Genomic DNA, 21,510 nt, shown 5'->3' on the forward strand with positions numbered 1-21,510 from the left:
GACATATCGAACTATATGGCTATGGCTGTAGCTACAGTTCAGTAGCATGAACCTTTCAAAAAATTTTTGTAATCCGGGGACTATTGGTGACCGGAAAGCGCACTCGAAAATCGAATTTTCTACACAGGCTGCTGATTTCCCCACTTGTAATTGTACATTTGCTGATATACACATTAGGCTATACTACACATTACACATTACACATCTTAGATTTTTACTATATAGGGAGATTAGGGCACTTACTTAAGGGGGATTCCTCCTAAGTTTATAGTTTGTATAGAGGGAATTGCTTGTAGTACTTGTTGGTGTACTGATTGTAGATAGTTGTGCGTGAATAATTTAACGAATGATTCCATGTAATGATTGGTAACATAACAATATGGTTGTTCAAGTAATGAATAGTGTGGATCACTTCTGAATTGACTCTGAAGCTGTGATACTAAGTATTGTAAGAATCGAATATTGTTATGGTTCTTAGTAATAAGACTGAGACTGAGGTTCGATGTAGTGGGCATATTATTGTAGTGGTTGGACTTGAAGTCGTGTTTGAAGTGATTGGTAGAATCATAGTAGGAAAGATCATTAAACAACCTCTTGCAGCTTATACACTGATTGCATTCACATCCTGTAGTTAATCTGTCGAACCGGTTGCTGGTCCAGTATGTAGCGAGGAAATCTGGAATAGTTATCTCTTGCAAAGTAGGAATACTCTTGATATTATTAATAAACTTTGTCATGGAAAGGGTGCAATCCAGATAATTTAAATTAGTAAACTGAATATATATTGAGCGTAATGATTGCCATTTGAAATTCGTTTCATTTATGACTATTTTGAACTGTGAAGCACTACGAGCATCTGATCCCAAGTTTGTTAAGGTGAATGATTCCAAATTAGGCATTAATTCAGCACTATTCAAATGAGAAATAAAATTAACAATGCAAGTACATCCATGATGCATGCACCCCAATCTTAATTCTAGTTTCTCAATGGTGGAGAAATCGATAATTTGACTTATTTGGCTCATGGTTAATTCTGAAGTGCCACTATGTGTGTGTGAAATAGCCAATGATCTCAAACTCAATTGACTACAATTAGAATTAAACTGCTGAAGCAAAAACTCAGTAGAAGCATGTGTATCTAAATATAAATGCTGGAGCTGACACATGTTTGTCCAATTTAATATTGAATTAGACCTACTAGACAAGTTAGGAATTAACATTGACATCAGTTGCAAACAAGTATAAGTCGTATAATGATCTATATCTGTCTCCAGCAAAACAATCACATTGGAGAACTTATTATCGGAAATCGCTTCATATGAACAATTATATGGATTGAATCTTATAGCTTGGTTAGCAATGTATTGGTTCAATGAGTGATGCTTTTCAATGCTGGGGTAATCATAGTTCTCAAACTGAATGGGATATAATGAATCAGATACATTCCATACACTATTCAATGACAGGTATAAGTTGGTATAATCGTTCACATTCAATTTTGACTGGCTCCTTATCTTTATCAGTCTTACGTGTTGGAAAATACTAGCATCATTTAATGCTTGTGCTAAAGCTACTATGCTCGAAAGATGACATTTGGTGCATGGCTCTTCAGAATTCCACAGGGAATAATCGTCGACTAAAACGATATCTCTATACAACACTGCATTGGAATGATAACGGAAAGGAATATTTACTTGTGCTAATGCCTTCAAATCTTTTGTACTTAAATTGGATATTATGGTTGCAATGAGGTCATCTGGCAAATTGCAAATCTGGGGTAATTGCGACCTAGTTGCAGGAACTGTAAGTGTGGGACATACTATCATTATCGAATACTCTCTCTGACCTCACATAAAGACCAGATACAATAACACATTCATGACATTGGAAAGCGGACGCTATATATACTACATAAATATGACTACATAAAAACTTTACTACATGTCATTCATGCTGCCATAGTTCCTCCGCTTGTAAGGTAATTTTTCCAGCGCAAAATCCAAACCGCAAGGCAAAATGGTTGCGCTTTTTGTACGGGTCAGTGGAACTGTGAGGCAGCCAAGATGCTCCACAGTTATGGCTAAGAAAAGCGACACAATATTGTACTATTTTATAGTCTAGATTCAGCAGTGCAGCGTGGGGCAGGAAATATATGTCCGTAACGCCTTATTAATGTAGTCAGAGCGAGCGATGTGAGAGGGGCGTATAGACATATCGCTGAATATGTACTTGTAATGGACTGTAAACAGTAAACCAGCCTGTTAAGATATAATGAGGCAAGTAAAAGAAGAATTATAGTATATCTAGTATATATCTAGTATATATCTAGTAAAATATAGAGTGCTAAAATTGTGACATTTAGATCCATGTAACACTAATTAGTATAGGAGGCACGCATTCCAAGTCACGTTTCCACAGTTAGTCATGTCATGAGTCGGTAAGTCATCAGGGCGTTACCGATTTCTTAGCGGCACTTCCCTTGCGCCGTGGCCGCGCTAAACACTTACGATGCCCCAAACTTTAATAAGGCTTAAAGGGGTACAAGCAATTGTAAACCCAAATTTAAATCATGGGTATGGCACTTGGGCGCTTAGTAGGCGCAGCTGTAAGAAATCACAAAGAGAAGAAAAGATTAAAGGAACAATTAGAGGGGAAAGGTACTGGCGGTGTAGTTGTAGGGAAGCCACTTAAGCTTAAAAAGAAAACAACGGTATCTGGTGATGGACCTGTCAAGATCCAGATCCAGATCTATACGCATAATATTAGATTAGATGCTCATGAACTACAAGTGGGAGAAGAGCCTTGGAAGGTGAGAAAACCGGGAGTTGTCACCAGCATTGTAGAACATTCGAAGGGTGTAGATACCCTTGTGGGACTTCAAGAAGTGTTACACCGACAATTGATAGATATACAAAACCAATTGGGGGAAGAATGGAAGTATATTGGAGTAGGACGTGATGATGGGGAAACTGAAGGTGAATATGCTCCTATATTTTACCAGCCTAGTCAATGGGAAGTACAATCCAGTAAGACATACTGGCTTAGCGATACCCCAGACAAACCCAGTAAGGGATGGGATGCGGCTCATAACAGAATCGTAGTAGTGGGCCACTTTAAGCATAAAGCTCTGGGTAAGGAGGTCATTTTATTCAATACCCATTTTGATCATGAGGGACAACAGGCACGAATCAATTCGGCTCAACAAATTGTAGAACTCATCACTACCAAACAAGTAGCGACTATTGTAGCTGGAGATTTCAATAGCGAGCCCCATGATGAAGCTTACACTGTATTAGCAAACACTTTGGTAGACTCATACTTGGGCAGTCCCATCAAGGAAGGTCCTGAGTTTACCAATACTACGTTTGACCCAACCGTCAAAGAAACTCGTATAGATTACATATGGTCAAAGAAGGATATTGATATAATTAAAAGTGAGGTGTTAACGAACAAGTCCGAGACAGGCTTGTTCTCCGACCATCGACCAGTAGTAAGTACATTCCGGTTATAGTTACTAGTTACTATTTACTGATTATTTAGTTTATTTTATTTCTTTATTGCTTTATTAGATACTACTTTACATTATACAATTTATATTATGCTATCTAGTAATCATCAAGTTCTTTGATATCAGCATCACTTAATACAAATGGCTCAGGTACAGGAGCATCTGTAGTATTCAATTGTCTGACAGTCTTTATCAATTCAAGAGATTCTTCAGGTTTAGTATCTTGTAATACAATTATACCACTAGAACCTCTGAATTTCCTTACTGGTACAAATCTGTCTTCCTTTATAAAAGAAAGATAAGTGCTTTGAACTGGTAAGACTCGGGAAAGATTAGAAATCTTGTAGGGAGTCTTAGTGTAACGAACTTGACTTGGTTCAGTAGAAGCTGGTTTTTCTTCTTTAGAAGGTTCATCTTCGGTTTTAACTGTTGATGTTGATGTAGCTGTTGCTGCTGTAGCTGTTGCTGCTACTGGTTCTTCTACAGCTTTACTATCTTCATCAACTTCCATACTATCACTACCATCTTTCTTACCTTCAGTTTCTTCTTTCAAATGCTGCTTCTTTTTAGCTCTAGTTTTAGCTCTTGCAGTGGTAGATAATACAGCAGTGGCAATCTTATCTGGCTGCTTCTCTTTAGTTTCTTCATATTTAGGAGGATATTGAAATAATTCTGGTTTAGCATGACAATTCAATTCGAATTTAGGAATTTTTAAATCTCCTGTAATACCTACTACAGCCGTAGGAGCAAAAGATAATGATAAAAAGTGAGCTAATGGGAACCAATACCAAGATTGAACAAATACAGTTAAACCAACAATGGCTTTAATATTTAAAGTATTGGTTTGAGCATTTTCTAAATTGATAGTAACATTTCTACCACCAGCATCAATAATACCCTGAGCTAATGTTGCACCAAATTTAGCTAAAGCATCTTCATGTTTATTTTTAACTGTATCAGCAAGTTTTTTAGTAAAATCTTTAACTTTTGGATATGAAACTTCATTTTGTTGAATTAATATCATTGAAGTAGCAATTAATGCACCTTGTCTAACAAAATCAACTGGATCTTTAGTTAATGGTTCTAAAACTTCAATAGCTGGAGCATAAGCTCTACCAGCACAAGAAATTCCTAAAGCTAAGGCAGTACCATAACGAACATGAGGATTATGAGATTGAGATAATAATTGAACAATTTGTGGAGTAGAAGTATAATCACGAATTAATAAAAATCCTAATCCAAGTACTGAAGCTCTTCTAACATCATCAGATGGATCAGATACAGCATAATGTAAAAGTTTTTTAATGGCTTTATTATTAGCTGTACCTGCATAAGCCAAAGAAATTGTAAAAACTCCTCCATATCTTAAAATAGAACTTTCTTGACTCATTAATTCATCAATAACACTATCAGCTTTTTCTTGTCTTGAATAATTTAATAAGGCAATTCCAATAGCTAAACCTCGAATAATATTTTCATGTTGAGTTTCTTGAGCATAAGTTAACATATCATGAATAGCACTTTCATCACCTGATCCTAACATTACTAAACCCATAGCTAATGCAGCTGCTTGACCAGAAATAGCTGAATCAGAATATAATACAACTTTAAGTGCATCATAAAGAGTTTCTGATCCAGATGCCATACCTGCCACTCCAGCTCCAAGAGCTGCACCATGTAAAACAACATCTCCTTCATTAGTACCAGCTGAATTACCATGTTCATCTATATAATTCTTTAAATATTCAATAATTTCTCTACCATGACCTGCAAATATTAATCCTAAAGCAAATAATGATCCACCTTTAGTATGAGGAGCTCCTGAAGATCCTGGTAAATAAGGTTTTAAAATATTACGACCTTGAGATAAATTTCCCTTATGAATAACTCCTAATGCAGCAGTTGCCGAGAATTTAGACCAATTATTAGCTCTACCTAACCATTCTAAATTATTTCTAAAGAATGAATCATCAGTGGTTCCTGCATGCATAAAGGCATTAGCAAAAGTAACAGCAGAATGGAAAATTGAACTTCTACCTTCTAAAAGGTTTTTAGTTTTATTTAAAATCGCTATATCAGTATTATTATTTTTGTATAAGAAAGTTATATCTAAATCACAAGTTGGAACTCCTGATAATATAGTTAAGATTTTTTTAGTTATTGGATTAGGATTTGAATCAGAATCTTTTGATAATTCATTTATAACATTATCTAATAAAGCTTGAGATGCTGCACCAACTAAATCAAAAGCTGCTTGATATGCAATTAAATCTTCTTGTTTAATAACCAATTCTTTAAATAATTTAGAAGCCAATTGAGAATCATTTAATTGAACAATAATTTTAATAATAGTAAAGAATTCTTGATTTTTTGTTAAAGGTAATAATAATTTAATTAAAAGATTTAATACTTGAGTTTTAAAATCTGAATTTGAAATAACAGTATTTGAACATACAAGAACATAATTAATTAAATTAATAGCATTTTCTTCACTAACATTAATTTCATGATTTAAAATTCTTTCTACAACATCAATTCTATAACTTTCAAGAGCAATTCCAAGTGCTAATTTTAATTCTTTAGCTTTAATACATTTTTCCAACATTTTTTCAAATATTCCAACTAATCTTTCATCAATTGTAATAGATGAATCAAGAAATTTCTTTTGAGATAATGTATTATATAAATTAATTGATTTACTAACAATTGTTTCAATATATTGAGAATGTTCTTCAATATTAAATTCATCTCCAGCATTTAAAGAATATTTAACTGATGCTTCAAAATCTCCTAAATTATAATAGACTTTAGAAATAATTAATGCTGCAAGACTTCTACTACTAAAAGTTTCATCTTCATATAATTCTTCTAATTCACTAATACTATTGGCTATTTCTGCCCATAATTGATCTACTACATCATTTAATGAAGTTAATGCAAATGATTTAAGATTGGCGTCTTCTTCACCCAAAAGGGCAAGGTACGGAGCCGCAGAGACCAATGCCATATTCAATAATATTTCACTAGTTATTTAGTAATTATTCAATACAATATTAATCTTAAGTAGTTGGTGGAGTATCTCGAGTCGTGATATTTCAAATAGTGAGCGATTGCCACCTTGGGCTGTGTGCAGGAAAATGCACTCAAAGGACATTACCCGGTTTAAGCACGACTGATAAACACAGTATACATATATATATAATATCATAGTAGTGTATTAAAGTGTATATATAGAATATCGATAAATAGTTATTAGTAAATAGTAAATAGAATTAAACAGTTTATACATGGCATGGCAAAAGGTTGAATGTTTCTGAGGAATTGAAATTGATGTTACTTTTAATATAATAAACGAGTAGCAATCTTATAAGGTGTTTGTTCTAATTGTTCATATAATGATTTAATATCAATAATATCAACATCAGAGATATCTGCCATTAAGTAAGCAACATCACCTCTTGAATCAGTAAATTGTTTTTCAATATTATGATTAGATAAAATATTGTTAACAGTCTTTAACACACCAGGAACATTTTGATGGATATATAAAACTCTGACAGTATTTTGTTGATCTAAATCTAATGCTCTTAATGCAACTTCTGGGAAATTAACCGCACCTGTTGAACTACCTTCATTAATATATTTAGTTAAAGCTGAACCAACTTCAACTCCAATAGCAGATTGAGCTTCTTCGGTTGATCCACCAATATGAGGTGATAAAATGACATTTCTTAATGAACATAATTCTGAAGCCCAACTATTTAATTCATTAGAGAATAAATTTTCACCATTCTTGGCTGGTTCATGAGGATAAACATCAATAGCAGCTCCGGCAATTTTACCAGCTTTCATAGCTTGAATTAAAGCAGGAATATCAACCACAGTACCTCTAGAAGCATTTATAACATAAGATCCATCTTTCATAGCAGCAAATTGTGGAGCACTTAATAAATTTTTAGTTTCTGGAGTAGCTGGAACATGACAACTAACAAAATCTGCTTGAGATAATAAATCATCTAAAGTTGAAACTTGTTTAGAATTACCTAATGACATAATCATAATAATATCATAATAGATAACATTCATACCCATAGCTTCTGCTAAAACAGATAATTGAGCTCCAATATGTCCATAACCAATAATACCTAAAGTTTTACCTCTAATTTCCCAACATTTAGAACTAACTTTATTCCAAGTACCAGTATGTAATTCAATTGATCTATCACCTAATTGTCTTGCTAAAGTAATAATTTCAGCAATAACTAATTCAGCTACTGATCTAGAATTTGAAAATGGAGAATTAAATACAGCAATACCTGATTTAGCTGCAGCTTCTAAATCTACTTGATTAGTACCAATACAAAAACATCCAATAACTACTAAATTTCTAGCATGTTTTAAAACATTAGCAGTTAATTTAGTTTTTGATCTAATACCAATAGCATGAACATCTTTAATCTTTTCAATCAATTCATCTTCAGGAAGTGAAGATTTATAAAATTCAACTTGATAACCTTGATTTGAAAATATATCAATAGCAGTTTGATTAACATTTTCTAATAATAAGATTTTAATATCACCAGTTGAGAAAGGTTTTAAAGCTTTAGTTGGTTTCTTATTATTTTGCATATATTGAGCTAAATATGATTGAGTTGGAGAAGTTGAAACAGCATGACTTGGAGAGCCTGAAAGATTCAAAGCTTGCAGAAAGGTTTGTGCAATTTGTTGAGGAGAAGACATACTGTAATTATATTAATTCTAATTAAAGATTAAATATATATAAACAATTTCAATTTCAATTTCAATTTCAATTAAATAATTGGTACTTTGACATTTATTTATATAGGAGATTTTTCAATTATATACTTCCGATCTTATAATTAGAGTAATTTATGAGTCTAAAATTGAGAAGAACCGGGCCTAAGGCCGGCGCGCTTAAGTATGCAAACCCCGTGACTCGGCCTAATTTTTTCTTGTCTTTAGGTCAATTACGGTGGTCGTTGGATTTAATAGCGTGGGTGGGGTGAAAATTTTTAATTGGACGATGGAACGTCATAGTGAGTCATCTCATTTTCAAATAGCTATTGGTTGAGTTTTAACTAGTATTGAATGCTTATAATAGATCAATATGAAGGTTGCAAATAATTGTAGTTGTAGATACAATCTTCCCCTCCACAGATAAGAAACTTATACAGTTTGTTTGATAATCGGAGTAGCCTTTTACTGGGAGTTAAAAAAGTTTCCATCTGCATTTGACTCTTCCACCAATTTGACTCTGGATGGCACCTTTCCACTCATCGAAGACCTCAATTTCTCACATTTTTTTCTTGGTTCTCTTTTCGGCCCTCAGGTCTCGAAGCGGTGGTGACACGTCCTTTAACTTAACTTTGTGACACTGTTTACCAAACAGTGCTTAAATTTTTATACGGCTTGGTAACATTAGAGGGGTCTGTAATAGTTAAAGTATCTTCAATTATAACTATAAGCATAGTAGAACACCTTGTTGAAAGGCTCGAGATAATCAAACGATGTCGAGTTTTGGTACATCATTCGAGGAGACTTTGAACACAACTATAAATAAAGATTCATCAGCAATTGACATTGGATCGCTTGGATCAATCAAATATCTGAATCTAGACGATAATACCAATAATAATGTTAATAATCATATTAAAGTTGTGTGCCGTATTCGGCCGGAAAATGAGTTTGAATATCATCACGACAGATCTACAGGAATTCCCTTTATTACTCCAACTTCACAAACAGTAACGCTTAATATAAAAGATTGCGCCAATCAATTCACATTAGATAAAGTATTTGATCAAAATTCTTCTCAATTAGATGTATATAATTATGTGGCGGCAGAAATAGTTGATGATTTTATTAGTGGATTTAATGGTTGTTTACTTGCTTATGGTCAAACAGGTAGTGGGAAATCTTATACTATGTTAGGTAGACAAAATGATATAGAAATGGGATTAATACCTCGTATATCTCAAGATATATTTGATAGACTTAATCATTCATCTTCAAATATGGAATATACTGTGAGTGTATCCTTTTTAGAAATTCATAAAGAACAAATTAAAGATCTCATAAATGTTAATAATGGAGAATCATCAACTCAGAAATTTTCAATTCATGAAGATAAAGTAAGAGGTATACATATTAAAGATTTAGCCAATGCATTTATTTCAACTCATGAAGAATTATATCAAATATTAATTAGTGGTCTTCAATCTAGATCAACTATTGCTACAAGTATGAATTCTGAATCATCAAGATCACACGCTATATTCCAAATAAGATTAAATCAAAAACATTTAAATACTGGTGTAACAAAGAGTTCTCAATTATTCCTTGTAGATTTAGCAGGGTCTGAAAAAGTTATAAAATCAAATGCTGTGGGGCAAACCTTAGAAGAAGCCAAGAAGATTAATAGTTCTCTTTCAGCTCTTGGAAATGTTATTAATGCATTAACTGATCCTAAATCTACTCATGTACCATATAGAGATTCCAAATTAACTCGTATTCTTCAAGAAGCTATTGGAGGTAATTCAAGAACCTCATTAATAATTAATTGTTCTCCTTCAATATTAAATGAACAAGAAACTCTTAATTCCTTAAGATTTGGAGCTAGAGCTAAAACTATAAAGAATTCTGCTCATATTAATACTGAACTAAGTCCAAGTTCTCTAAGACTTAAAATAAATCAATTGGAACAAATCAATCAACAAAACCAATCATATATTAAAGAACTAGAAGCTGAATTAAACTCCTGGAGAGAAGGTTCAACTACAACAGTTTATATACCTAACAATACTAATAGTACACATACTACACCATCAAAGGAATTCAAATCTCGTTTACCTCAACTTACAACGTCTCCCAATGGAAATAAACATTTACATGAAGAATTATCAAGAAAGGATAAAAAAATAAATGAACTTGAAAATGAAATTTTAAATATGAAAATGGATAATTTACGAGCTTCTCATAATGGAGAATCAAAATTATTTTCATTACAAAATTCTTTACATAAAATTAGTGAAAAATTAAATGATGTTGAGTTAGTCAATATAAATTTAAAGAAACATCTATTAATAAGTGAAAAAATTATAGAATCAAGAGATTCAAAAATTAACCAATTAAAGCTGACTCTTGATGAACAACAAAGAATGATAATCAATGAAGCTTCAGGGTTTAAAAATAAGTTACAAGAATTAAGAAGTGTAATAGATAAACATCATATGAATGAAATTATAGAGAATAAAGAAAATTCATTACAAACTTCAGAAGATACTATTAAATTAAATACTGAAACTAATAACTTCTCCGATTTTAAATTGAAAAATGATATTTTAAGTGAAATTGGTTCAACTATTATAACCCCGAAACGTTTAAGTATTATATCAACACAATCACCAAATAGATCAGAGAGATCATCTCAATCAATAGATTCACCTAAATCTGGACTTAATTTGCATATTATTAAACCTGTAAGAGGAGGTTTAAATATCTAATTATATCTTAATAAATAAATAAATCTATACGAATTTAATTTTATTTTATTTAACTTAATTTTATTTAATTTAACTTAATTAATCACATGCTTAAATAAATCAATGTATCTAGAACTGTTAATACTAAAATTTTGATAAGTTCTTAGTACCAACCAAATATAACCCACCATCGATTGGTAAACTAATACCATTTATGTAGTTTGATTGTTTACAACAGAGGAAAAGTACACTATTCTGAATATCTGAAAGTTGACCAAATCGTCCTAATGGATTACCATCAACTAATTCTGTTTTCTTATTAGTAACCAATGATTTTGACATTTTGGTAGGAAATATACCTGGAGCAATAATATTTACATTAACATTTCTTGGACCCAATTGAACAGCAAGATTCTTACCTAAATGACTAACACCAGCTTTAGAAGCCAAATATCCATAAGTTCCTCCAAAATCAGTTGCAACCGATGCAGCAACTGAAGAAACAATAATAATTCTTGATGGATCATCTTTATTTCCAGATTGTTCCAATATAGGAGCAAATAACTTTACGCAATGGAAAACTCCAACCACATTTAAATCTAATACTTTCTTCACCGCTGAAATGGGATGTTTGAAGAATGTTTCTCCGTATGCTGCACCAGCATTAGCAATCAAAATATCAAGCTTAGATATTCTTGATGTAACTTCCTTAAAGAAAGCTTCTACATTGGCTTCATCAGCAATATTACATGCAATAGGAATAACTTCAACATTTTTGCCATTATCTTTACCAAGCTTCTCTAATGTCTCTTTAGCTTGATCGCAAGCAGTTTGCTTTCTTGATGTGATAATGATCTTACTAGCTCCATTCAAAACAAATGATTCTGCAATTGCATAACCTAACCCTCTACTTCCACCAGTGATGAGGGCTACCTTCCCGTTAACATTTATTTCAACCATCGCTTTTCTATCAGTATCAGTATCGTTGGAAAATATGAACTAATTAACCTTTGAATAGTTCAGATTCACATGAAATGTGGGGAAAATTACTTTTCAGGGCTTACATAATCTCGTAGTGAATCCTAAAGATATCTAATTAAGTAAGTTAATTGACAGGTAATTTACCATGCTAGATTTATTATACAACTCATTGCATAACTGTTAAGACTACAGACATTTCAAGTAGTTATTGAATGGACTAAATATATTATTTTTTTGTATGAAGAAGTACCTATATTGATAAGGTAAAGAGTTCATGTTAGAGTCTGGAGATGAGTACTAATCTTTTAGCTGCAATTTATTGCGAAATTTGCGCAATTTTTACAGAATATTATTGATTTTCATATATTTATTATTTGATACATCCATGGAAGTTATTACTAGTCTATAAATTACTGTTGATAACATTTTATTATCTCTTTAGTCAAATCTTATAGTGTAATAACGAAAAAATTATTTAGAATTATAGAATTATTAAGGGGCTATATAAGTGAGGTATGCATAACAAAAGGGGGCTACCATATGTATTTTGCAACAACAATATTAAGAGATATATTTTATTTATAAAGTCTAATTAGTCATTAATTTTGAATATCACAACCGAAAAATGTATGAGAACAACATTAAACATTTTGTTCGGCCTTATTTTGAGCAAATCTTTGAGCAACAGCTTGAATAGCTTGTTTAGATTTTTCATTTTCATCTTCGTAATTACCCACGGAAGCTTTTCTTGGATTTTTAGCGGCAAAGATTTCATCCATTTCTTCCAAGGTCTTTCCTTTAGTTTCAACAAAGAAGAAGTAAACAACCAAAAATTCAAAAATATCAAAGAAAACATAGAATACGTAGAACCAGTAGGAAATATTTTTCATAGCAGTTGGTGTAACAAATTGATTAATAAATTGAGCTGCTCCGGAAACAATGTTCAAGACAACGAAGGATCTGGATCTCAAAGCATTTGAGGAAACTTCAGCTGGATAAACGACTTGCATTGGAGTGAACCCAAATGAAAATAATATACCAAATAAGAATACGAAAGCAAGTGCACTTTGTGATGCTGCATTAGCTTCGGTAGCCATATATCTAGCGGTAGATACAGCTAAACCAGCCAAAGCAGTAGCAGAAGCTAAAGTTGAAAACATGAACATTTTTCTTCTTCCAGCCATTTCATGAGTTAAAGCACCAGCAATGGATGCCACCCATGACATAATCGAATAAGCGGCATTCATTAAAACAACTTTTGAGATAGACTTAATTCCTACTTTTCTTAACATTGTTGGAAGGTAATAAGAATTACAATTGTTTCCTGAAAATTGACCAAACCAAGCCATACCAATAACTAAAAGAGATCTATAAGCATTGTTATTTTTGAAAATAGGTCTCAAATCCAACAACTTCTTAGGATCTTCCAAGTTACCCATCTCGAATGATGCTTGGATTTCGGCAATTTCAAAATTTAAAAGTGGGTGAGTTTCATCTCCATTACAGTGGTATTTGGTGATAACTCTCTTTGCTTCTTCGACTTTTCCAACACCAACTAACCATCTTGGACTTTCAGGAATTAACCAACCAAAAATAACAACTATACCAGGGAACACACATTGCATACCAAGAGGTAATCTGAAACTTAATTCACTACCAGCATGATATCTGTTAGCACCAAAAGCAGTGAAAGCAGCAAGAATGGAACCACAGTACCATAAAGTGTTGTAACAACCAGCAACTCTAGCTCTAGCATTAGGTGGAGCTATTTCTGTAACGTACAAGGAAGAAGCAGAGTTTGCTAATGTAGTGAAGAATGATAAGAAGAATCTACCAGCAATTAATGTACCAACACTTTGAGCAACAGCAGTAATGACACCTCCTACTACAATACCTAAACATCCAACCATAATGAGTTTCTTTCTACCTAAGTAATCAATCAAGGGACAGAAGAAAGCTGCAACTACTTGTGCAATATTATAAATGGAAAAAACTAAACCAGTACCAGTAGAAGAATCAATATCCAAATTAAATCTGGCAAGATAATCATCTTGTGTGTAAATACTTGACATAAGTGAACCATCAAAACCAGTAGTAGTTGAAACAAAATAAACCAAGAAACAAGATCCAAGTAATGGGATCAAAGGACGACTAAAGACAGGGAAACATTCAATATCTTCCAAGGTAGTGACAACTTCAGGAGAAGATTCAGTTTTGTTTTCGTCTACATTGGCTACTTCGAGCTCGACAATAGAATTCTTTTTCAGCATTTTGGTGATGAAACTAGATAATATTTTTAGTTGCCGATTTTAAGCATAATAAGGCATTTTCATTCAGCTATATATACTTTTAAAGAATGCACCCGTTCGAGAAAGTTAAACCCCATACTTTCCCCATATATGCATGGTTTTAATTAAGGTTCTTGTCATAATATCGTCTGATCATTAATTATAATTACCCTTTGACGAATTTGTAGAAAATGTAGGACTCGCTGACTTGGAATGGCTGAAAATAAGAAAAATGCAACACTAATTTAAAGCTAAATTTTCTTGTTAAACTAAAATTATGGGGTAGCCGCATCATAACCAGAGAATATATACATAAAAAGGTAACGTTACATTGAAAGTTTCCTGTCGGCCAAGAAGTTGATATACTTAAACGAGAATTTAAAGTGATTAAACATAAAGTGGGGCTACTGAATTTGCAGAATTCTTAGCCGAAGGTTTCTCCTAAATAATACAAAAGACTCGTAAATCACCTTATTGGGGTTAAGGTATTTCATTAGAAAATCAATAATTAATCAGCGCAAACATGTTGTTTAATGAACCAAAAATTTTGGATGCCATCTCAGATCCTAATATTGTACAATTGAATAGATTGGAACAAAGGTCTTATTATTTACCAGAGGAATCAACTCTCTCACTTAATGGTGTCTGGGACTTTAGGTATGATGAGAACCCTAGGTTAGTTGCTGAAGATGGGAATTTTTATACATCAACGATATCAGTTCCTGGTCATTGGCAACTTTCAGGCTTTGGGAAACCCCATTATACAAATGTTTGTTATCCATTCCCCGCCGACCCACCAAATGTTCCTTCTCTTAACCCCGTAGGAACATATCGAAAATTCTTTTCTGTACCTAAAGCTTGGGACTCTACTTCTTTTGAATATCGACTTAGGTTTGAGGGGGTTGATAACTCATTTCATGTCTTCTTAAATGGAAAATTGATTGGTTATAGTGAAGGTAGTAGGAATGCTTCTGAGTTCGATGTATCTCACTTGGTTTTAGAAAACGAATTAAATGAATTGGTAGTTAGAGTTTATCAATGGTCCTCTTCAAGTTATATTGAAGACCAAGACCAATGGTGGTTAAGTGGTATCTTCAGAGATGTTTACTTTTTAGGATTTAACAAGAAGGGATATGTTAAGAACTTTCAGATTAATACTGATTTTGATGAACAATATTTAGATTCTAAGCTCCATTTACAGATTAGTTACAATATTCCATCGAATGTTCAAATTGAATTATTTGAACCATCAGGCTCATTATTAATTCAAAATAAGTATGACAAAGATGCTTCTGAATCTATTACAGTTGATGTTGAAAAACCTAAAAAGTGGACAGCAGAGACCCCAGACCTTTACAAGTTAGTAATCAATGTAATGAATGATTCGAATGACATTATTAGTTCATTATCTCAAGATGTTGGGTTTAGAACAGTTGAAATGAAAGACGGACTCATTAAAGTTAATGGAAGACCTATTTTACTTAGAGGTGTTAACAGACATGATCATCATCCTAAATATGGTAGAGCTGTCCCCCTTGATTTTGTTGAGAGAGATCTTAAATTGATGAAGCAACACAACATCAATGCTATTAGAACTTCTCATTACCCTAATCATCCTAAGTTTTATGAACTCACTAACAAGCTTGGGTTTTGGGTCTTGGATGAAGCAGATCTTGAATGCCACGGCTTTTATGAAGCAGTCAGGAGACCATTAGATGCATCTGATAAAGTTGAGTATGATCCTGAAAAACGTGATTTATTTAAGGATGCTGCAAAATACACGTCTGATAACAAGGAATGGGAAACAGCTTATGTTGACAGAGCAAACTCATTAGTAAATCGAGACTTGAACCAACCTTCGGTCATTATTTGGTCTTTAGGAAATGAGTCCTTCTTCGGTAGAAATCATTTTAAGATGGCAGAGACTATCAGAAGGATCGATATTCAAAAAAGACCGGTTCACTATGAAGGTGACCTCAATGCTGAATTAGCAGATATGTACAGTAGAATGTATACCAGTATTGAAACTACGGAAGACTATTCCAAACAAAATAAGAAACCAATGATTCTTTGTGAATATGCTCATGCTATGGGAAATGGTCCAGGATTACTCAGACAATACCAAGAATTATTCTATAAACATGAAAATCTACAAGGAGGTTTTATATGGGAATGGGCAAATCATGGTATCGAGGTTAAAGATGAGAATGGTAATTCTACATATTATTACGGTGGAGATTTTGGTGATCAACCAAATGACGGTGTTTTTATTATGGATGGGCTTGTTGACTCTAGACATAATCCAACTCCTGGTCTCACCGAATATAAAAAGGTGATTGAACCCATTATTTGTACATTTAATGATGGAAAAATGCAGATCACTAATACCTTCGATTATTTAGGCCTTGAAAACTTTTCAGCAAGTTATATCTACTATGGTTATAATGATTTAAAAGAGACGATTATACAAGAAGGAGAGTTAGAACTTCCAGAGATTCTTTCTAAAGCTACCTCCGAGCTTAGCTTACCAAAGTTGGATATTGGAAGCATCGATGACTTTTCAAAAATCCTTTTTGAAGTTGAATTTAAAGTAAAGAATGCAACAAAGAGTTTACCATGTGGACATTTAGTTGCATGGTCCCAATACTTCATCAAGAATGAAAAAGATGTAGCACTTCTTGCAAGAAATCAGATCTCTGAACCAAGTGTCATCTTTGAAGACTCCAGAAATACAACCAGAGTCATTACAAATAATCAGAATTTGGTTTTTGATAAGATTGAAGGAAAAGTAATCAGCTGGACACTTAAAGAAAGCAAAGCCAAAATTAGTGAAATTGGTATAGAGGCACTTTCTAACTTAAACTTTTGGAGACCAAGTATAAATAATGATACACCCGTCGATGAACCTTACTGGAAAAAATATGGCTTGGATCAGATGAAAAAGTCGATTGTGAATGTATCAGTAAATGAAGTTAAGAATCTGGAAGACGGTGTATTGGCTGAGTTTGTTGTAGAATCTTTAGTTGCACCACCCATTCTTGCTTGGGGCTTTAAAGCAACAGAGAAGTACGTAGTTTACAGTGATGCTATCGAAAAATCCTTGAGTTTGACTGCTTATGGAAATCCTGATCATTTTCCAAAAACACTTCCAAGATTTGGATATGAGTTCACCGTGAACGAGGAACTTGGTGATAATGTAGCTTGGTTTGGTAGGGGCCCAGGAGAGAGTTATAGTGATAAAAAGGAATCACAGAAATGGGGTCTACACAAGGAAGTATTTGAAAATCTTAACTACAGTTATGATTATCCCCAAGAAAATGGAAACCATGAAGATACAGAGTGGTTATTATTAAAGGAGAATACAGGAGATTTAGGACTCTTGGTCAATTCAGATAGGAAGTTTGGATTTAAATTCTCAAACGAATATGGAGTTCAAGAAGCTTTACATCCAAATGAGATCAAAAAGTCTAAACTTAGGACAGTCAGAATTGACTATAAGCAACATGGAGTAGGTACAGGAGCTTGTGGACCACTTGTACTTCCAGATTTTGAGTTCGAATTTGAACGTCAAATTGACTTGTTTGTTCTGCTTAAGTTTGTTCGTATTTAGTAAATAGTTAATTGCCGCGAAATACATTTATATGTTATGTTTATGTGAAATATTATATGCTTGAATTAGCGTAGTAGTCTATATACAAATACTATTTAGAAGTGGCCAACATCTCTTAGTTCCAGGAACAATGTCTCTACATTTTTACTTCACTATCGTTTCATAAGCAAATATGAAGTTTACCAAACCGATTGTTTTCTCAGCTTTATTGTCATGTTGTGCTACAGCATTCATCAATAGTACTACCTATGGGATACTTGAAGAGGATACACAATCCTATGAATTTGAAGGAATGACATATAGTACAATTGATATAACTTCCTATGATAATGACACCATTGTTTATTCTTTTGCGGGCCGTGAAATAATTACATTAGATTATAACAATGAGAAAGCTCTTCTAAGCTCACCCTTTTGGAAAGAGGTTGTAAAGAAAAAGGATCCAGATATTGCAAATAAATATTACATTTACTTGAAAAAGGAACAAGTTATCCTTGCATTTGCAGATTCTGAACGTTTACCAGATAAAGAAAAGAGATTTCCAAGTAGAGGAAATAAAGAAAGAAAAGTTGACTTAGTTGCTATTAACACCGGTGCCCCCCACAAACTTAAAGCCAAGAGAATTCCTATTAGTCCATGTGTTTCTTCGAAACAATCTAGTTCTGGAGCTTCATTTACCCAATCTCATAATTGGTCCAAATCACTCAGTCTTAGTTTTGGAATCTCAGGTCAAGCCAAGAGTGATTATCTTTTTGTTTTTAACTTATCAGCTGGTATTCGGGGAGCAATTTCTTTATCTAGTACTGGAAGTATAACCTGTACGGCTGGACCTGGAAAGACAGTTCAAGTATTTGGTTCAATTGGATATGTGACTTTCCCAAATATTGTTCAAAAAGAAGTAAGATACGCTCACAAATCACTTAACTTAAAAGATGGAACTTGGAAGAAAATTAAAGATACTAAACCAACACTTGCCAATTTTGGAGCTATTTTATTCGATTTAGAAAATCCACCTAGTTATTCATGTGTTGATGATCCTAAATTGTTAAGATGCGGTAGAGGTGAATATGTTAATCAAATGAATGATGATCCAACAACTCCTTTAGAAAAATTTCCAAACCAACTAGAATATTACTAGTAATTCTTTTACTTTCTTTATATTTTGATCAGTTTTATTTTGTATCAGATGGGTATATATATATAGATTTTATGTTGTTTATAATAAAGTGAGACTATATGAATTAAATAAAAAGAGATTTCTATTGCAGTAACAGTAAGAAGTGAACCAAAACGAATGTAATTATTAATTTCCTTGCTTTTTAAAATTGGCCAATTAATCGCAAGGACACTCAGAAGTGTATAAAACAACAAGATTAAGGGCAGCAGTAGAACCATCTTCTAAAACAGTGGTGGTAGCAATTGTAGAGGTGGTATAACGGCCAGGGGGGAGGTTGATTGGGATGGTAGAAGTGGTAGCAGAAACTGGAAGGTCGGTGTCTGAAACAGGATCTGGAATAGAAGATGAAGCAGAAGCAGACGTAGTATCATCCGGAGAAACTGTAGTAGAAGTTGTAGTTGAATCTGTAGATGAAGAGCTCGAGCCGGTGGATGAAGTGGTAGGATCGGTGGAAGTTGTGGTTGGTTCTGATGAAGTGGTAACAGCATCAGTGGTGGTTGATTCGGTATTAGCAGTTGTTTCAGTTGTAGTAGCTGGTTCAGATTCAGCAGTTGTGGATTCTGGAGTAGTTGTTGATGTAGTTTCGGGTGTGGTCGTTGCAGCAGCCGTGTCTGGAACTAAAGTTGTTCCAACAGTTGTATAAGTTGTTAATTGTCCATCAGTATCAGTAAAGATATACACAGTTTCTTGGACTTCTTCAATTAATCCCACGGTTGTTGTGAGGGTTACTACTGGAGTAGTGGTAACGGTAGTGGTTCCGTCGTAACTGGTTGTATCTTCATCAGCAGCTCTGGTAGCCCCAATCAAAGAAAGTACGAGGAGTAATATGTTAAACTTCTTTTGCATTGTAGATATTATTGTTAACTACCTAAAGAATAAAAGAAAGATACAAAAGATACAAAAGATACAAAGTCCTCTTTGTTAAAAAAATTAATGAACTCTTTTGTTTTAATAAAGAATGAAATAACAAAGACAAGATCAAGCACTTATTATATAATTCTAATTAATGACAATCAAGGGAATGCTGAATATTTAAAAGTTGCATTATTAACCAGCCTGCGATGACAAGAAAAGGTATTATTCTACATCTCGCAAATAGATGCATTAAGTGACGTCCATTCTTAATTCACGTCCACGTTATTCAATTAATTGTTTTGTACGTACGTTACATTGTAGTAAGTTATTCATGCTTGATCTAAACAATAATTAAAATTCTGTCTATCCTTCCCCATTAGTAAAATAATTAGATTCTAAATGCTGGTCTTCTCCTTGCCTGTGCACTAAGCATTGCAAATAGTCGCGCTCAATTCCACATTTATTATTTTAAATTTTGCAGTAACCAGCCTTCTTGCTGCATAAAAGCTCCATGCCGCAGCGTCCAAATCAAGAAATGTAATTACACGCCTCATTTAGCACGAAAAAATATGTCCCAGGTGATATATTTTCGTAACATTAATGAATTTTGCTATTTTCATAACTATTTAATGTGGGCACTACATGTAGTATAGCAATCCTGTAAGAACTTTTATTTTATAGAAAATCTTGGGCGGGCAACTACTAACTAAACTATTTGATGTCACAAATTTAATTAGGGGGCTCATTATCCTAGTTGAAAGAACCGTTATACTATTTGGGAAAAATATGTACTGCAACACGTCTATTACTTTCTTGTTTGTGCATAAGTAATTTTCTCAAAGCAATAGTTGTGTTGAAAAAGTGGTAAATGCTTATAGAACAAGCATTCTTACATACTGACAATACCTTTGTGGGTTTCGATGCAGTTTCTATTGCGTAGATGCCATATATATTGCTGGTTTCTCTGATGTGTACTCAACGATTTAGAGCCAGTATCGCAAGATATCAGCTGGCAATAGTACCAAAGCCATCAATGAATAATATCCAGCATCTCTGGGCGTACATCATATGATGTATAATGAACTGGACAACTTCTAACAAGAAGTCCAACACTATTTCTTCACTTTCAATCAATTCAACTTGTCTCACCACTCGTTCTTCTTTTAATATCTTCTATACTTTCAGCTAATCGAGGTAATTCATTGACCAATTTATCACCCAAAATATCTCTAAGCTTTGAAAAACCCTTCATCTTCCCCTTTAATCTAGCATTACTTTTCGCAGTAACTTCAATGAATTCTCTAGTATAGATATCTGGATTTCTTCCATCTTCTATATATGAAAAGACGTCGATTGGTATTGGATATTGTTGAGTATATGGACTAGATGTCAAACCAGATAATTGACTTATAACTTGATTAGTTTTACGGGTTAATGCTGAATGAGATTGTTGGGTACCTTGATTATCATGAACCAATACTCCAAGCTCTATGAACGATTCTATCAAAGCCAGAACTTGATCAGCTGTGGCTATCAATGGATCATTCTCCTGTATAGGTTCTAGATTTGCAGTTGTCATAATAATCAAA

The 21,510-nt window shown here is 33.4% G+C and overlaps 11 protein-coding genes across 11 annotated transcripts; 4 read left to right on the top strand and 7 right to left on the bottom strand. All coding sequences in view use genetic code 12, as the record gives it.

The window, feature by feature from the left end:
* Positions 1–138: 138 nt before the first annotated feature.
* On the bottom strand, positions 139–2,310 carry RJT21DRAFT_14374 (uncharacterized protein). Its single transcript, XM_064883433.1, has one exon. The coding sequence runs from the start codon at positions 1,824–1,826 to the stop codon at positions 240–242; it is 1,587 nt and encodes a 528-aa protein (XP_064741397.1). The 5' UTR covers positions 1,827–2,310; the 3' UTR covers positions 139–239.
* A 1-nt stretch (position 2,311) lies between these two features.
* Positions 2,312–3,784, top strand: RJT21DRAFT_14375 (endonuclease/exonuclease/phosphatase family protein). Its single transcript, XM_064883434.1, has one exon. It carries the CDS (start codon positions 2,570–2,572, stop codon positions 3,509–3,511), a length of 942 nt encoding a protein of 313 aa, XP_064741398.1. The 5' UTR covers positions 2,312–2,569; the 3' UTR covers positions 3,512–3,784.
* Positions 3,534–6,546, bottom strand: RPN2 (proteasome regulatory particle base subunit). Its single transcript, XM_064880807.1, has one exon. It carries the CDS (start codon positions 6,513–6,515, stop codon positions 3,606–3,608), a length of 2,910 nt encoding a protein of 969 aa, XP_064741399.1. The 5' UTR covers positions 6,516–6,546; the 3' UTR covers positions 3,534–3,605.
* SER33 (phosphoglycerate dehydrogenase) lies at positions 6,547–8,315 on the bottom strand. The gene has a single exon (XM_064880808.1). The coding sequence runs from the start codon at positions 8,246–8,248 to the stop codon at positions 6,848–6,850; it is 1,401 nt and encodes a 466-aa protein (XP_064741400.1). The 5' UTR covers positions 8,249–8,315; the 3' UTR covers positions 6,547–6,847.
* Positions 8,316–8,951: 636 nt separating this feature from the next.
* On the top strand, positions 8,952–11,093 carry KIP4 (Kip4p). The gene has a single exon (XM_064883436.1). It carries the CDS (start codon positions 9,037–9,039, stop codon positions 11,029–11,031), a length of 1,995 nt encoding a protein of 664 aa, XP_064741401.1. The 5' UTR covers positions 8,952–9,036; the 3' UTR covers positions 11,032–11,093.
* Positions 11,094–12,067, bottom strand: RJT21DRAFT_14395 (SDR family NAD(P)-dependent oxidoreductase). Its single transcript, XM_064883437.1, has one exon. It carries the CDS (start codon positions 11,968–11,970, stop codon positions 11,155–11,157), a length of 816 nt encoding a protein of 271 aa, XP_064741402.1. The 5' UTR covers positions 11,971–12,067; the 3' UTR covers positions 11,094–11,154.
* A 565-nt stretch (positions 12,068–12,632) lies between these two features.
* RJT21DRAFT_132248 (lactose permease) lies at positions 12,633–14,532 on the bottom strand (the record flags this gene model as incomplete). Its single annotated transcript, XM_064883120.1, has 1 exon — positions 12,633–14,532. Exon 1 carries the CDS (start codon positions 14,259–14,261, stop codon positions 12,633–12,635), a length of 1,629 nt encoding a protein of 542 aa, XP_064741403.1. The 5' UTR covers positions 14,262–14,532.
* RJT21DRAFT_14460 (glycosyl hydrolases family 2, TIM barrel domain-containing protein) lies at positions 14,532–17,943 on the top strand. Its single transcript, XM_064883439.1, has one exon. It carries the CDS (start codon positions 14,803–14,805, stop codon positions 17,887–17,889), a length of 3,087 nt encoding a protein of 1,028 aa, XP_064741404.1. The 5' UTR covers positions 14,532–14,802; the 3' UTR covers positions 17,890–17,943.
* Positions 17,944–17,946: 3 nt separating this feature from the next.
* Positions 17,947–19,082, top strand: RJT21DRAFT_117737 (uncharacterized protein). The gene has a single exon (XM_064880809.1). It carries the CDS (start codon positions 18,062–18,064, stop codon positions 19,025–19,027), a length of 966 nt encoding a protein of 321 aa, XP_064741405.1. The 5' UTR covers positions 17,947–18,061; the 3' UTR covers positions 19,028–19,082.
* Positions 19,083–19,222: 140 nt separating this feature from the next.
* On the bottom strand, positions 19,223–19,912 carry RJT21DRAFT_4621 (uncharacterized protein; the record flags this gene model as incomplete). The annotated part of the gene is made up of 1 exon (XM_064884674.1): positions 19,223–19,912. One exon carries the CDS (start codon positions 19,910–19,912, stop codon positions 19,223–19,225), a length of 690 nt encoding a protein of 229 aa, XP_064741406.1.
* A 1,144-nt stretch (positions 19,913–21,056) lies between these two features.
* MED10 (mediator complex subunit) lies at positions 21,057–21,500 on the bottom strand (the record flags this gene model as incomplete). The annotated part of the gene is made up of 1 exon (XM_064880027.1): positions 21,057–21,500. The coding sequence occupies one exon, from the start codon at positions 21,498–21,500 to the stop codon at positions 21,057–21,059; it is 444 nt and encodes a 147-aa protein (XP_064741407.1).
* Between the last annotated feature and the right edge of the window lie 10 nt (positions 21,501–21,510).

This window comes from Scheffersomyces amazonensis (genome assembly GCF_036850825.1).
Source record: "Scheffersomyces amazonensis strain UFMG-HMD-26.3 chromosome Unknown RJT21scaffold_1, whole genome shotgun sequence".
NCBI lineage: Eukaryota > Fungi > Ascomycota > Pichiomycetes > Serinales > Debaryomycetaceae > Scheffersomyces > Scheffersomyces amazonensis.